The following is a 13,672-nucleotide window of genomic DNA, read 5'->3' on the forward strand; positions in this document are numbered from 1 at the left end:
ACCTCCTCTCTCTCTCTCTCTCTCTCTCTCTCTCTCTCCTCCTTTCCCAACTAGCTAGCTAGTTCAGCACTTCAGCTGCTGCCTATATCTCTCACCACCCTACAACCCTCCACCTCTTCTTCCATGGCAGCAGCACCACCTTCTCTGTTCCTGTTCTTCCTCCTCCTCACAACCCTCGTGTGTATCAACACTACCGGAGTCGAAGGAGCCACAACAACTTGGTGCGTGGCGAGGAGTGATGCTAGCAACCAGGCTCTCCAGACTGCCTTGGACTATGCATGTGCCTCCGGCGCCGACTGCGTTCCAATCCAGTCCGATGGGCTGTGTTACCTCCCTAACACTATCCAAGCTCACACCTCGTACGCTTTCAACAGTTACTACCAGCGCAAGGCTATGGCTCCTGGCTCCTGTGACTTCTCCGGCACCGCCACCGTTGCCCAGACCGATCCCAGTATGTACTACTCGTTTTAGCTCCTCTCTTTTCTTCTTCTTTTTTGTTCTTCTGCGAAAGAAAACCCTGTAAATTATTTTTCTTCAGAATAAATTCTTCTGGTATTGAGTTTTCTCCATTTTTTGGTGAATGTGTAGGTTATGGATCTTGTGTATACCCTTCTTCTGTAAGGTATGGTTTCACTGTCTCAATGATCTTATTGGCTTTAGCAATCTTCTTTTTCGACTGGTTCTTCCGGTCGGAACTATTCCCTTAGAAACAAACATAAAAAGAAGGCATTTTTGCCAGGATATATATAAATATATGTTGCATATATATTATGAGTTAATTTAGGGTACAAGCTAGTAATTGTTGGGAGATATTCCCTTAGATTTGTGAAAGTTTCTTCATCTACACGCAAAATTGGCACTTCCCTTTTATGCTTCTTTAGTATTTTTTGAGCAAGAAAAATAAAGATTTGGATGAATTATAAGTAATAGAAAGAGATGCACTTGTTTGCACCATGAACCACTCTCTTTGCCTTTGCTAGTTGGATACACTCTCTGGAGGAATCCCAGATTTCCATCCCCTCACAAATATGTAAATAAAAAAAGTTTAAAAAAAAAGTACTAAAATTTATTTCTAGGTTTGGTGAAGAAAATAAAAACACAAGTAACATTTGCCACATTGGTTAGAGGTATTCTTCTTGGGTGAAGTTTCTTGTGGATGTTTGACACGTGTGTCTGCATGGGTTTTTGTTGAAAATCCAACCGTTCATTTCCAAGAAATGCCTGAAAATTTTGTTTCTATCTGTCAGATGACCATCTCTCTCTCTTCCAAGTCTTGGGTTGCTCACTGATTTTGAATTTTCATATTTCAGATTTTGTAAATTTTGAAAATAATGATAATAGTTTTTGCTACTAGTTGGCTTTGTTCTGTATCACACTTCACATTTCAGTCAACAATGTGCTGTTCACCTTTTTATGGGGCAGCAGAGCTAGCTAGCTCAGCTATATCTTTTCTGGTGTAAGATTTCTGGGTTTAAGATTGCTGCCAGTCCAATAGGGTCTGTGAAAACACAATGGAAAAGGACTACCATTATTAATAAATATTACAGAAAAGAACCAATTCCAATGTTTAAGTAGGGCCCTTGTGAGGTAGAAGTAGGTTTTGACTGGTCTAGTCTCAATCTTAGTGAGGTGGACATCTGATAATGATGCCTCAGCTTCAAGTCTTCTTCATGTTCAGGTCTGAACTCTGAAGCAGTTCATCAGAAACCTCATAATTCAATATCATTCATTTCATTTTTGATTTTGGGTTTGTTTTTGAATTCTCATTTGAAAATTATATAGTTAACTTTTGAGTCATTTTGATTCCCATTTTGATTCCTAAAGAGTGTAATTGGTTTGTGTCTTTACAAGCATGGTCTGCTGGCCACCAAAGCAAATGGTCCTCTTCTGCACCACTTTGAGCACTTTTACCCTTTATGGTTTTGACCTCTATGCTCATTTTATTTGCTGTGTCCAGGGTCGTGTGAAAATGTAAAATTGTAAATAAGGTGTATGTGTTGGAATTTAAGAGTGACAAATAACCACATGTAATGCAAATTTGCAGCACGGCCGGAGGCACAAGTACTACACCAAACACAACTCCGACCACAACTACAACCATTCCAAGTCCACCAACGACGACAACGACGAATCCGACCTTTGGCAATGGCGTGGTGGGTGGACTCACTCCAGTAACAACTCCGGCTGTCCCCGATGATTCAAAAGCAGCATCCCTTCAATTCATGCTTCCAACATTGATTTCTGTCTCCTTTATTTTTTACATGTTCTTTTAGTTACCTTGACTAAAACCCATCTAGGATTGGTTAGTTTTAAATTTTTACTAATCAGAGGAAGAACAGCATTGGAGGCATTATGGAAGAAGAGGTTACACATTTTTGTTAGAGGTTGGAATCTTCTTTGTACAACTCCATCTAGCTCATTAAGCTAAGCCTCATGGTAATGATCTGAACCTGCTAGGCCTCGATCTCAAAATCAAATCAATTCAATAGTTCAATTGTGAACCTTGCAGGTCCCAAATTCAATCGTATTACTGTTATGTTTAAGACATTGACTTGCATAATGGAAAGAAATACTACAATGGACATTAACAATGTTTCTTTTTGTTATATACTATAAGTACCATTTCACCCTATTTGATATCCTAATTTGACCTAAATAGATGGATTACGGGTTAACATATTTAAGTTTTGCTCCCGGTCGGCCATGTGCTACGTTAATTTTGTACAGACTAAGCCCTAAGACCATCTCTCATCATAGGTTAAAAAGCCAAATTTAGCCTATAGTTACTCCCACCATAAGCCAAATTACAATTTTCAAGACAAAAAATTTAGCTTGAGCTATTTTGTAAGCCAAATTTGGCTTATGGAGTTGGTAGGCTAAAACTAACTATTATTTTATTTAATTTTAAATATTGTTCTTCTAATTTACACTAGCATCTAAATTAAAAATTTGTTACTAACAAAATTTTATACTATCGCGACATTCTCGACAAGATCTTTCATATGAGCCTCATATCGAATATATTTATATAATTTTTTTTTTCATGGTTAATTATTGAATTAAACAAATATATACCAAAAGAAAAAAAAATGGCTTTACCTTAGGATTTGGCTTATGGTGGGAGTGCTTCGTAAGCCAAAATACTCTTAATTTGGCCAAGGATTTAGCTTATGGTGGGAGAATTTGATAAGCTAAAAAAAAATTCTATAGAATATTCTTGTTTTGTAAGTTAAATTTAGCTTGAAATTTGGCTTATGGTGGGAGATGTTCTAAACTCTAAACAGATCACACCTCTTTTATATCGTGATAGCATCAATGGCTGTTGAATGAAATATTCTGTTTTAACTTCCTCCAATATATCAAATTACAAAGTAAAAATGAACAAGCTTATAAATCATTCTACTGTCAAACTAGCTCTCTCCATAATTCCAAATATATGATGCTTATCTTATTATTATTTTTTTTTTTGAAAGTATGATGCTTATCTTATCATCGATGAAGAAATATAACTTCTTATATGAGAAGAAATACGAGTCTTCAAGCTGTATTCATGTGTCATTCAAATTGCTAGCACTGTTTGTCAGGCATAATAAATTTTCTTTAGAATGCTAAATTTGTGAATCACTAATCACTACTAGATTGTGATCCAGCTTTCGCTAAATATCTGGAGTCTTGTATGAGAACGGAAACAGTGAAACGCCAACCCCTGAAGTAAACCATATGTACAAAGTTATACTGAGGCTTAAATAACAATTTTATAAGTGTTGAAACAGGACAAATGAGATCAAATTATAACTTGGATATCAAGAAATTCAAGATTATACAGCTCAGAACTAGAGATGCGAACTGAAACAATGTACAATATTAGAAATCTGTAATCAGTATTATTCATATAGCAATGTTCTTCGTTTCTTGCTCTTCATTGTTTATGTACCATTGGCCTTAACTAGACATATATTAGGCTGCCTTACTATGTGAACTTGAACTCCAGCATGATTGTAAAAGTCCTGATTCCGGTGCCATGTCCATAAAGCATGAGTGTCATTAGCCACCCATAAATACTGCTTAGCTTACTACCTTTGTGAACATGTTGCATGGTTATTTGTACATACAAATGCAGAACTAGTTTCCAGCATCCTGCAATGTAGTTTTTCACTCAAAGCAGTACCGATAACGACCTTAGCCGTATACGTGATCACATTACTATGATTTACAACTTGAAATCTTACTTTTCAGTTTTCACCATTCAAACTGCACTAGTGGTTCTTACCATCCCAAATGCAGTAGTAAACGAAAAACTTTTGCTGATCACTCAAATTGTCAAACATACAACTTGGTACTTGCTTCAAATCCAGAATCAAATTCAAGTGTTTCTGCAACAGATAGAAAAACCATCAGCAAATGCTAACAAAATTGCAATGGTGTACCTGTTCTTTTGACCCTCATTTTATCCTAAAAAATTTCCTTCTCAAAGATTTTGTGTTTAGGCGAGGACATTGGTTTGAGATATAGACGGTTGATAAAATATAGTAATATCAAGAATAATTTGTCAATACAAACAACAGAACTTGGTGTGCTTTTCCAAAGCTTATGACAGATTGGAATGGGTCAATCAAATCATGCAGTAACCTACTCTATCTTGCTGAATGGACGACAACCAACAAATATCATCAACCCTACTAGAGGTATTAGACAAGGTGATCCACTCTCCCCCTACCTCTTTATACTATGTGCCGAAGGCCTCTCTTCACTTATATCTCAAGCAATTGAAAATGGTATAGTGCAAGGTTTGAAAATGAGTCCAACTGCACCAGTGCTACACCACTTGTTCTTCGCAGATGACAGCTTTATCTTTGGTTTTGCTTCTGAAATTGAATGTCACAACTTTAGACACATGTTGAATGTTTATGAAGCTTCATCTGGTCAGAAAATAAACGAGCAGAAGAGTAGTGTGGTTTTCAGCTCTAATGCGAAACCTCAACAACAAGCTATGCTTGCAGATGTACTTCAGGTCACCAAAGTAAATGAGCATGACAGATATTTGGGGTTGCCTCTAAAGGTTGGTCGATCTAACACAGCCATATTTGCTTACATAAAAGGAAAAATTACAAACAAGCTCTCTGGATGGAAATCAAAGCCCCTTTCAAGTTCAGGCAAAGAAACTCTCATCAAGGCAGTTGCTCAGACAATGCCCTTATATGCTATGCATAATGTATTGCTACTTGTTTCCGAAATCAGTGTGATGGCATACACCAATTGTGTGCAGGCTTTTTTTTTGGGGTGATGATGAGAACAAGAAGAAGATTCATTGGAGGAGTTGGGAAAGCCTTTGTCTCACAAAAGATGGGGGAGGCTTAGGTTTTAAAAATCTATATGCTTAAAACTTAGCTATGCTAGCTAAACAAGCTTGGAGAATTGTGAAAAATCCGGACTATTTGGCAGCACAAGTTTTTAAAGCCAGGTACTATCCCTACCGCTCATTTTATTTGCTGTGACCAGGGTTGTGTAAAATTGTAAATAAGGTGTATGTGTTGGAATTTAAGAGTGACAAATAACCATATGTAATGCAAATTTGCAGCACGGCCGGAGGCACAAGTACTACACCAAACACAACTCCGACCACAACTACAACCATTCCAAGTCCACCAACGACGACAACGACGAATTCGACCTTTGGCAATGGCGTGGTGGGTGGACTCACTCCCGTAACAACTCCGGCTGTCCCCGATGATTCAAAAACAGCATCCCTTCAATTCATGCTTCCAACATTTTCTGTCTCCTTTATTTTTTACTTGTTCTTTTAGTTACCTTGATTAAAACCCATCTAGGATTGGTTAGTTTTAAATTTTTACTAGAGGAAGAACAGCATTGGTGCCATTATGGAAGAAGAGGTTACACATTTTTGTTAGAGGTTGGAATCTTCTTTGTACAACTCCATCTAGCTCATTAAGCTAAGCCTATCAGTATGATCTGAACTTTGTAGGTATCACAAAATCAATTCAGTAGTTCAATTGTATTAGTATTGCTTTGTAGAAAAAAGTTCCATACAACCATTGATCAACATAATTGAATAAATGCATTTATCAAACTCAAAGTTAGATTTTTTTCCCCGACTCTATTCAGAAGCTCGGCCCCAGCCCTAATAAGCAAAGAAGTGTTAACAAATATAAACCCCAATGGACTAGGCAGGATAATTGTGGAGGGAGAAAATGGGTTTTCACTGTATCGCTCTGCACTCTTATTCAACCCAACTCTAACCACTAATACTTAGAAGAACCATGCCCTAGCTTGTGTTATGATGACCGATTGTTAACTTTATTTAAGATTCAATGCTTGTTGAATGAAATATTCCGTTTTAACTCCCTCTAATATTTCAATTTACATCATGACATGTGCTAAACTTAATATAAAACATTCTTCTATATTGTGTAGAGCACATGAATTAGTGCTCTCCATGCTTATTCCATCTTCGATCTATTAAGAAATATATATTCCTATATGAGAAGAAACATGAGTATTCAAGCTTCATTTATGCGATTATGGTTGTATAAAGGTTCATGTGTCATTCATATTTGTCTGGCATACCAAATTTTCTTTAGAATGCTAAATTTGTGAATCGCTACTCACTACTAGATTATGAGCTTTTGCTAAATATCTGCAAGGTCAACTGGTCAAGTATACAAACACCCGAGTTTCTGTTCTCACATAATCTTGTATGACAATGGATACGGTGAAATGCGTCTCACTTGAGGTAAACCATATGCAAACAATTAAGTTGAGGCTGAAATAACAATTTTGGAAGTTGAAATTGATTTAAACAATTCACAGAATCACAGTTATGGGAAAAGATTATTTACCCTGGATATCATCAAGAAGTTCCGGTCAGAACTAGAGATCTCAAAGGAAATAATGTACAAATATTAGGAATCTGTGGTCGGTACTATTCATATATTCTTTTTCTTGCTCTTCATTGTTTATGTACCATTGGCCTTACTGGACATATATCAGGCTGCCTTACTATGTAAATTTGATCTCCAGCATGATTGTACAAGTCCCGATTTCGATGCCATGTCCATAAAGCATGAGTCTCATTTCTCACCTGAAAGCCACACAGAAATGCTGCTTAGCTTATAACCTTTGTGAATATGTTGCATGGTTTTTTCTACACACATACATAACTACTTGCAGCAGGCTTCAATGTACTTTTTCACTCAAAGCAGCACGACCTTAGCAGTTTTCACCATCCAATCATAACTATGATTTACAACTTCAAGTCTTACTTTTCACCATCCAAACTGCACTAGTGGTTCTTACCATTCCAAATGCAAAAGTAAATGAAAAACTTTTGCTGATCATTTGTATCAAATCACTTTGATCTGCAGTCTCAAAGTATGATTTTGAGTAGCAAAGAGAATAGGATTTACCTCTAGAAGCCCATGGCCAAAGCTGCTTTCTCTATATGCACTATACTCGGGTTGCTCGTCCCAACAGAACTTTCCTGCTGCTGGACCTGAAGTAAAATTAAATGCACAGAAAACCACCATATTTTCACCAGGAATTGTATATGGTTGCGGGCAGTTTCCAGGGTCATCCGCGTGTGCAATTTCCATCATCTCACTGTTACCGCCATCACCAACTGTGATATAAACAGGACCACAAGGATCTAAAGTGTAGTTATATACTCGATTTGACCTCTCATAGGCATGAACCTGTTGATTTTTCCACACAATCACAACTGTCAAATGTCAAACATACAACTTGGTACTTGCTTGAAATCTAAAATCAAACTCAAGTGTTTCTGCAACAGATTGAAAAACCATACAGCAAATGCTAACAAAATTGCAATGGTGTACCTGTTCTTTTGACCCCCATTTTATCCTAAAAACGTTCCTTCTCAAAGACTTTGTGTTTAAGAGAGGACATTGGTTTGAGATATAGACAGTTGGTAAAATACAGAAATATCAAGGATAATATGTCATTACAAACAACAGAACTTGGTGTGCTAAGTTCCAACAACCAATCAAGGCCACCTTCTAAGAACATTTATTATTAGTTTAATTACCTATCTTACATTTCGTTATCCTGAATGATTATGATGTTTCACACCTGTCTTCAGACAACTTCACCTCAAGAAAAGACTGGAAAACTGTAAGAGCAGATAAGAGGATACTTTATACTTTTAAGACAATGCTAAGTTGAAAAGTTTGTGCGTGCTGAAATGACCTCTACTTGGACAGAATTAAGAAAAGATTTTCCTACAGTTTTAATGACTGTAGTCAAAGAAATAGCATTATGGATGTTGCCATTGGCCTAAAATTTTATGGACTTGAATAAATAAAAAAGTGGTCGTTGAATACTAATAATGATATCAAGAAAAAGAGATTTTAACTAACATCGTACAGAAGACAGAAAATTTCTTAAAGGCCTAGTCAACCTGTCCTGCTTGAACAGAGGAGATCACATGTCAAGTCATGTTGGTTATAGAATGATATAACCATATATACTACACTCACATGGCCATTGAAGACGATATCAACGCCATACTTATAAAGTATGTCTTCTAACTCAATTCTCATGCACTCCGCTTCTCTGTAGTGTGCTGTGTAAGTGCTGTACCATGGTGGGTGCCATGCAGCTACCAACCATGGAGTCACATTTCTGTCAACATTCGCCAGATCTAGCTCTAACCAGTTATACTGGTCCCCTGTGAGAGAAAAGTAAGAATCTGACTACATGCTAAGTTGTGGCAATGACTGGGAAACGTGAAAAGATCTAAGAAAATAGTTGTAACCTGATTTGTCATAGGATGTGTAGGCACCGAGCATTACAAAGTGTATCCCCCCTGCATTGAAAGAATAGAATAACGAAGATGATGATCCACTCTCTTCCGAGGGGAATGCAAATCGCGAATTGTAAGCAGCAAACATTTGATTTCCAGCCTGTTTCTCAATCTCATGGTCCCCTTCTACTACCATTACTGGAACTTTGGACACTAGAGGCTGTATGTACCTGATAACAAACATACCACAATTTAGTGTCTTTGAGGTTAGATAAATTTCTACAATACTAAAGCAGTTCCTGAAAAAAAGAAAAAAATGCAGACAGCATTTCAATTTCACCTTCCCCAGTAATCCCAACGAGGCTGATAAGTTTGCTCATGAAAGCACCCTTCCGCAGTTCCATTTGTAAAATACAGATTAGCATAACTAACATCCCCCACCAATAAAAGAAGATTGGGATGGTTGATCAACAAATGATCAACAGTTGAGGTGGTGTTATATGTAAGACCCAGGTCCCCAACCACAGCTATTCTGCTAGGGTAACTCTCAGGCCCAGATACTGGCATAGTCTGGAAATAAGAAACATTACTCATTGCTGGAATAGAAGGATCTCCACATTGATACTGATACAGGGTGTTGGGCATCAGTCCTGTGAAAAGATATTAGACCTGAGATACCTCAAGAAATCAAAACTTAGTGCTTGTACATACAAATAGAACTAGATGCATAGAATCAAACATGTGATTGAAAATCTTATTCATCTTACTTCATATCAATTATCGGTTTCATATGCTTGAAAGAATAAACTAAAATTGATATTTGAATGTCAGGTTAGCTAAGTAGTCATTAATCATATATTTAAAAAAGACATTTATCAATAAACATCCAACCCAATTGCTCGAACTAAAAAACTCAAGTACACTATCGACTGAAAAAAGATTAACAAAAATATGTTGGGCTAAAGACACAAGGGTAGAGGATGGTACTCCTAATTTAGAATGTATATCCTCTTTTAGGGTATGAAATAAGCACAGTACTACTTATAAATGGCAAGTGGTTGAACAATAGAGGATATTGTTGTTGATGATTAGAATTTTATGAAGAACTCCTAAAGCTAAAATTATTCATGCTAGTTTGCAAGGAATTCAGCACTGAATCATACCTGTGAGGCGAACATGATGTATGATTCCGGAAGTGTAGTTTTGAAGGCCTTCAAGCTCGTAGAGCTGATTGTAAACAAGAGAATACCCTGTCGATTGATTAGTCATTGGATGTTCATATCTTCCATATACAACAACACTTGCAACATTTTCTGGATCCAATGGCGTTATGTTGTCCCCAATTTGAAATTCCCCTGCAAATTCAATCAAGTTCAACTAATGTGTTGGTATTTGGTGGCCTCAGAGATAGAAAGAGAAACTTCATACAACAACAAAGATCTGTTCCATTTTCTAACATTCTCATTTCTCATTCCAAACAAAGCAACATTCTAATTCCAGAACGAGAAATATAACCACCCGAAATTGGCATCATTCAATTTTATTCTAAAACTAACTCGATAAGCAAAATGGAAACAGTTAAAAATCTTGATCTTCAACGAAAATGACAAACATATATCAGTCTCTTAACTGACATCTATGCATGTAACAACATAGTACTTGTTTAGTAGATTCCAAAAACACAACCTATTAGAAGTAAAGCCAACCAAAGTACAAAGCTTCAGTATGAAAAAGACCTGTGATCCAAGATATCCAAACAGAGTCGTGGGTTGCAGAGAGAGAGACAGAGATTTGTTCAGGCTCGAACCCTTTGACGATTCTCTGAACTCGAGGATCAGAGTCTGGCAAGTCAACAGCATTGCCTCGAAAGCTTGTATCAAGTGGGACGGTGACAGGCTTGAAGGGCCCATCAAGTGTAGTTGGGATTTCTCCATGAACGAATGTGAAGAAGCTGAGTGGGAGCAGAACCAAGAGTACTGCAACTACTGTGGCCAATGGGAACAATCCGATTTTTTTTTTTAATTTGTTTGATGGATAAGAAGAAACCCAGAAGATGAAATGAAATTGAGACTGGTAAAAGTGTAAAACTGAAGGAAACACAAGAAGAGATGCACAAGTAGTCAAGTAGGGTGTAATATATGTACCCAAAGAGTCCATGTTCATCTTCATTGCTCTGCTGCTACTATGGAAACTTGGAAAGTAAAGTTATTACAAGTTTACAACACGATATTCTCTCCTTGATTGTATGTCCAAAACAACTTTGTTAAGAAATTCTTTTCATCTGTTTGAAACTCCTCCGTTATAAATTTATAAGGAAAAAGAATAAATATGAACTTTAGGTGAAAAATGCATAGTATCTCAAATGAGTTCAAAAAGAAAACTCCAAGGTGAAAACGTAGGTATTGCTCTGTGTTTTTATATTAATATACCAAATCTTGTGTTGATACTTTTTCTCTTTTTGAGAGTATCTTGTGTTGTTTTACTTATTTAATATTTAATATCATAGTCAAAGGATCTCGTATTTTTATTTTGAATTATGAGTCATACAAATTATTTTTTCTAATATTCAAGTAATTAGATCGCCATTTCTAGGCTCGAAGGAGCGGCGGCTTCTAAAAATCAGAACGATCTCGTTCGGCGGCAACCTTGGTCTAGGCTAGTCTATTGACAATGCCAAAGTCTCATTGCTTTGCTGCCGGACGAGATCTCAAATCGGGTCGTAATCGAGTCTTAGAGTTGGACTGTGCTCAAGGCTCTAATGGTTGGGTTTCTTTTCTGGCTTCTCTCTTTGGTGGTAGTTGGGAGCTTCTAACCAAACGTCGCGACCCCAGAATCGGAGTTTGGCCAGATGGGTGACGCTCGGCTTTGTTCCAGCGGCGAGGTTTGTGCTAATCTGGATCCACTTGGTTGGGTTTCGTTCAAAGCTGTATGGGTCTAGATGTGGGATGTGTGGCGTGAAGGTTATGGGGTCGGTGCGGCGGTGGTCCTGGTTGATCTGAAACTGCAGTGGTGAAGATTAGGTAGCATGGGTCCGACGGCGAGTTTGGTTTGGTGGCGTACGACATGTAGACTAGAGAGGATGGGCTGCGACTGGGCTAACCAGTTTGGGCATGCGTGTGACTTGCTCTTGGACTCTCTTTTGGCTCTCCAAGTTTTGGGCTAGGGTTTGCTATAGGCCTATTTCTAAGTATTTAGTTTTATCTATTCACGTTAAATAAATCTTTGTTTTAGGAACTTAAACACTTATGTGCCTAATTGTTATGCTTTGTATCATAGCTTGATTAGGTTTACTTTTTTGTTTTAGAAATAAGTGATCACTGAATGTATAATGACCGGTGCTAGCATGTCAAGTCCTTAACATGCCCATGGTACTGCAGAAGAATGTATATATCTGTGTCATTCTGACTTGAGTTAAATGAAATAGTCTCTTTAGCTTTCCATCAATTTATTTATTTATTTTGAACATGAAGTGAAGGATTCCTTTGTGTCAATAAAAATAGAGTTTTTTTTGTTTTGATGAAATGGACATCAAGCCTTTAATAAACCAAAAAGAAATGGTAATTACAACATGACATATCCGCAAGAGCACAACTGCACAAGAATGTATGTCATGCAAGGATGCTCTAAAACATTCTACTGAAACTATCATGAGTCTACTCAAACCGAAACTAGAACTGAAAACTAGAACATGACAAGAAGAATTAGGAGAACCTCAATTCTAACATTTTATTTCAAGAGCCCAGAACCATCCTACACAAAAGAGGTTACCTCGGGATCTAGCTCTACGATCCACCGACCCAAAATGAAGGGCTCTAGCAATCCGATCCAAGAGAAGGCCATGCGGCCCAAGTCCACACCCCATTGCCAACTGCTATGGACACCTAGAACAATCAGTTCCCTACCCACAGGACCGCCGCTGCCACCAAGACTTACCGCCCGAGCTCCGGTTACGGACCGGAAAGGAACCAGTGCCTTTGAGCGGCTCTGCCCTGACAGGCCCCATGAACCCGAATTCGTCGTCTGCCTTCGGATTCCAGACCTAAAGCCGCACCGAGCTCACAACCCTAGAATCCAAAATTGAGACCACCAACGACCCAACATCATGCAAACTCGAACCAGGATTCCTCGATCCAAGCCGATTCCGCCAAGGATCACCATCTCCGGTAACCAGCACCTCCCTCCAAGACTTCGTGAAATGAGCGGCCTCAACCGCGTCGATCCATGGCCGGCTTACGATGTCATCGCAACAATCAGTCTTTTTTGAGAAATGAGAGAAGCCAATCTCAAATCTTCCATAGCGTAGGCCAAGGAGCCCAATGCAGAGACCAGTGAGAACATAGAGCCATAGCCCCCTACGTGCCAGAGTACGATCTTGACCGCCTCTCAGGGATGAATCATGGTTGATTCGACTGGAAATCAAAGCCAAGTCTAGGCAAAACCCTAGGCGGCATGAAAAGTAAGAGGGAGACGAGAGACACTACGCCAAAAATGAGCTTTTACGGCCCATAATGCGAGCCGTAAAAGCATTTTTACAACGTACAAAAATAGGCAGTAAAAACTCAAGCCGTAAAAAACCAATATCTTTTACGACGTGCAAAAATACGTCATAAAAAAGCAATTAACACGCCGTAAAAGTGATTCCATAAATGTCATTTAGGTCATTTATGACCCACTTTTGCTCGCCGTAAGAATCTTTAAAAGCGTACATAGCATGCAGTAAAAGAGTGACTAAACTCCTAATTAAGGCGCACATTGCAGGCCGTAAATAAAGTATGTTCAAATAAAAAAATATATAAAAAAATTCTTACTCAAACGTCATACTCAAATTACCATCAATATAACTGACGCCATTTACAAAGTAACAATTCATAATATATTAATATAACTCATTAC

At 37.9% G+C, this 13,672-nt stretch overlaps 2 protein-coding genes across 2 annotated transcripts; one reads left to right on the forward strand and one right to left on the reverse strand.

The window, feature by feature from the left end:
- The first annotated feature begins 123 nt into the window (after positions 1 to 123).
- LOC101297141 (glucan endo-1,3-beta-glucosidase 1-like) lies at positions 124 to 2,565 on the forward strand. The gene is made up of 3 exons (XM_004298023.1): positions 124 to 451; positions 589 to 622; positions 2,045 to 2,565. The coding sequence occupies exons 1-3, from the start codon at positions 124 to 126 to the stop codon at positions 2,271 to 2,273; spliced, it is 591 nt and encodes a 196-aa protein (XP_004298071.1). The 3' UTR covers positions 2,274 to 2,565.
- Positions 2,566 to 6,115: 3,550 nt separating this feature from the next.
- Positions 6,116 to 12,782, reverse strand: LOC101297723 (purple acid phosphatase 15-like). Its single transcript, XM_004298024.1, has 9 exons — positions 12,713 to 12,782; positions 10,516 to 10,764; positions 9,943 to 10,134; positions 9,120 to 9,429; positions 8,792 to 9,009; positions 8,514 to 8,704; positions 7,425 to 7,709; positions 6,983 to 7,099; positions 6,116 to 6,139 (listed from the first exon to the last, which is right to left on the reverse strand). The coding sequence occupies exons 1-9, from the start codon at positions 12,780 to 12,782 to the stop codon at positions 6,116 to 6,118; spliced, it is 1,656 nt and encodes a 551-aa protein (XP_004298072.1).
- Positions 12,783 to 13,672: the final 890 nt, after the last annotated feature.

Source organism: Fragaria vesca, linkage group LG4 (assembly GCF_000184155.1).
Source record: "Fragaria vesca subsp. vesca linkage group LG4, FraVesHawaii_1.0, whole genome shotgun sequence".
Lineage (NCBI taxonomy): Eukaryota > Viridiplantae > Streptophyta > Magnoliopsida > Rosales > Rosaceae > Fragaria > Fragaria vesca.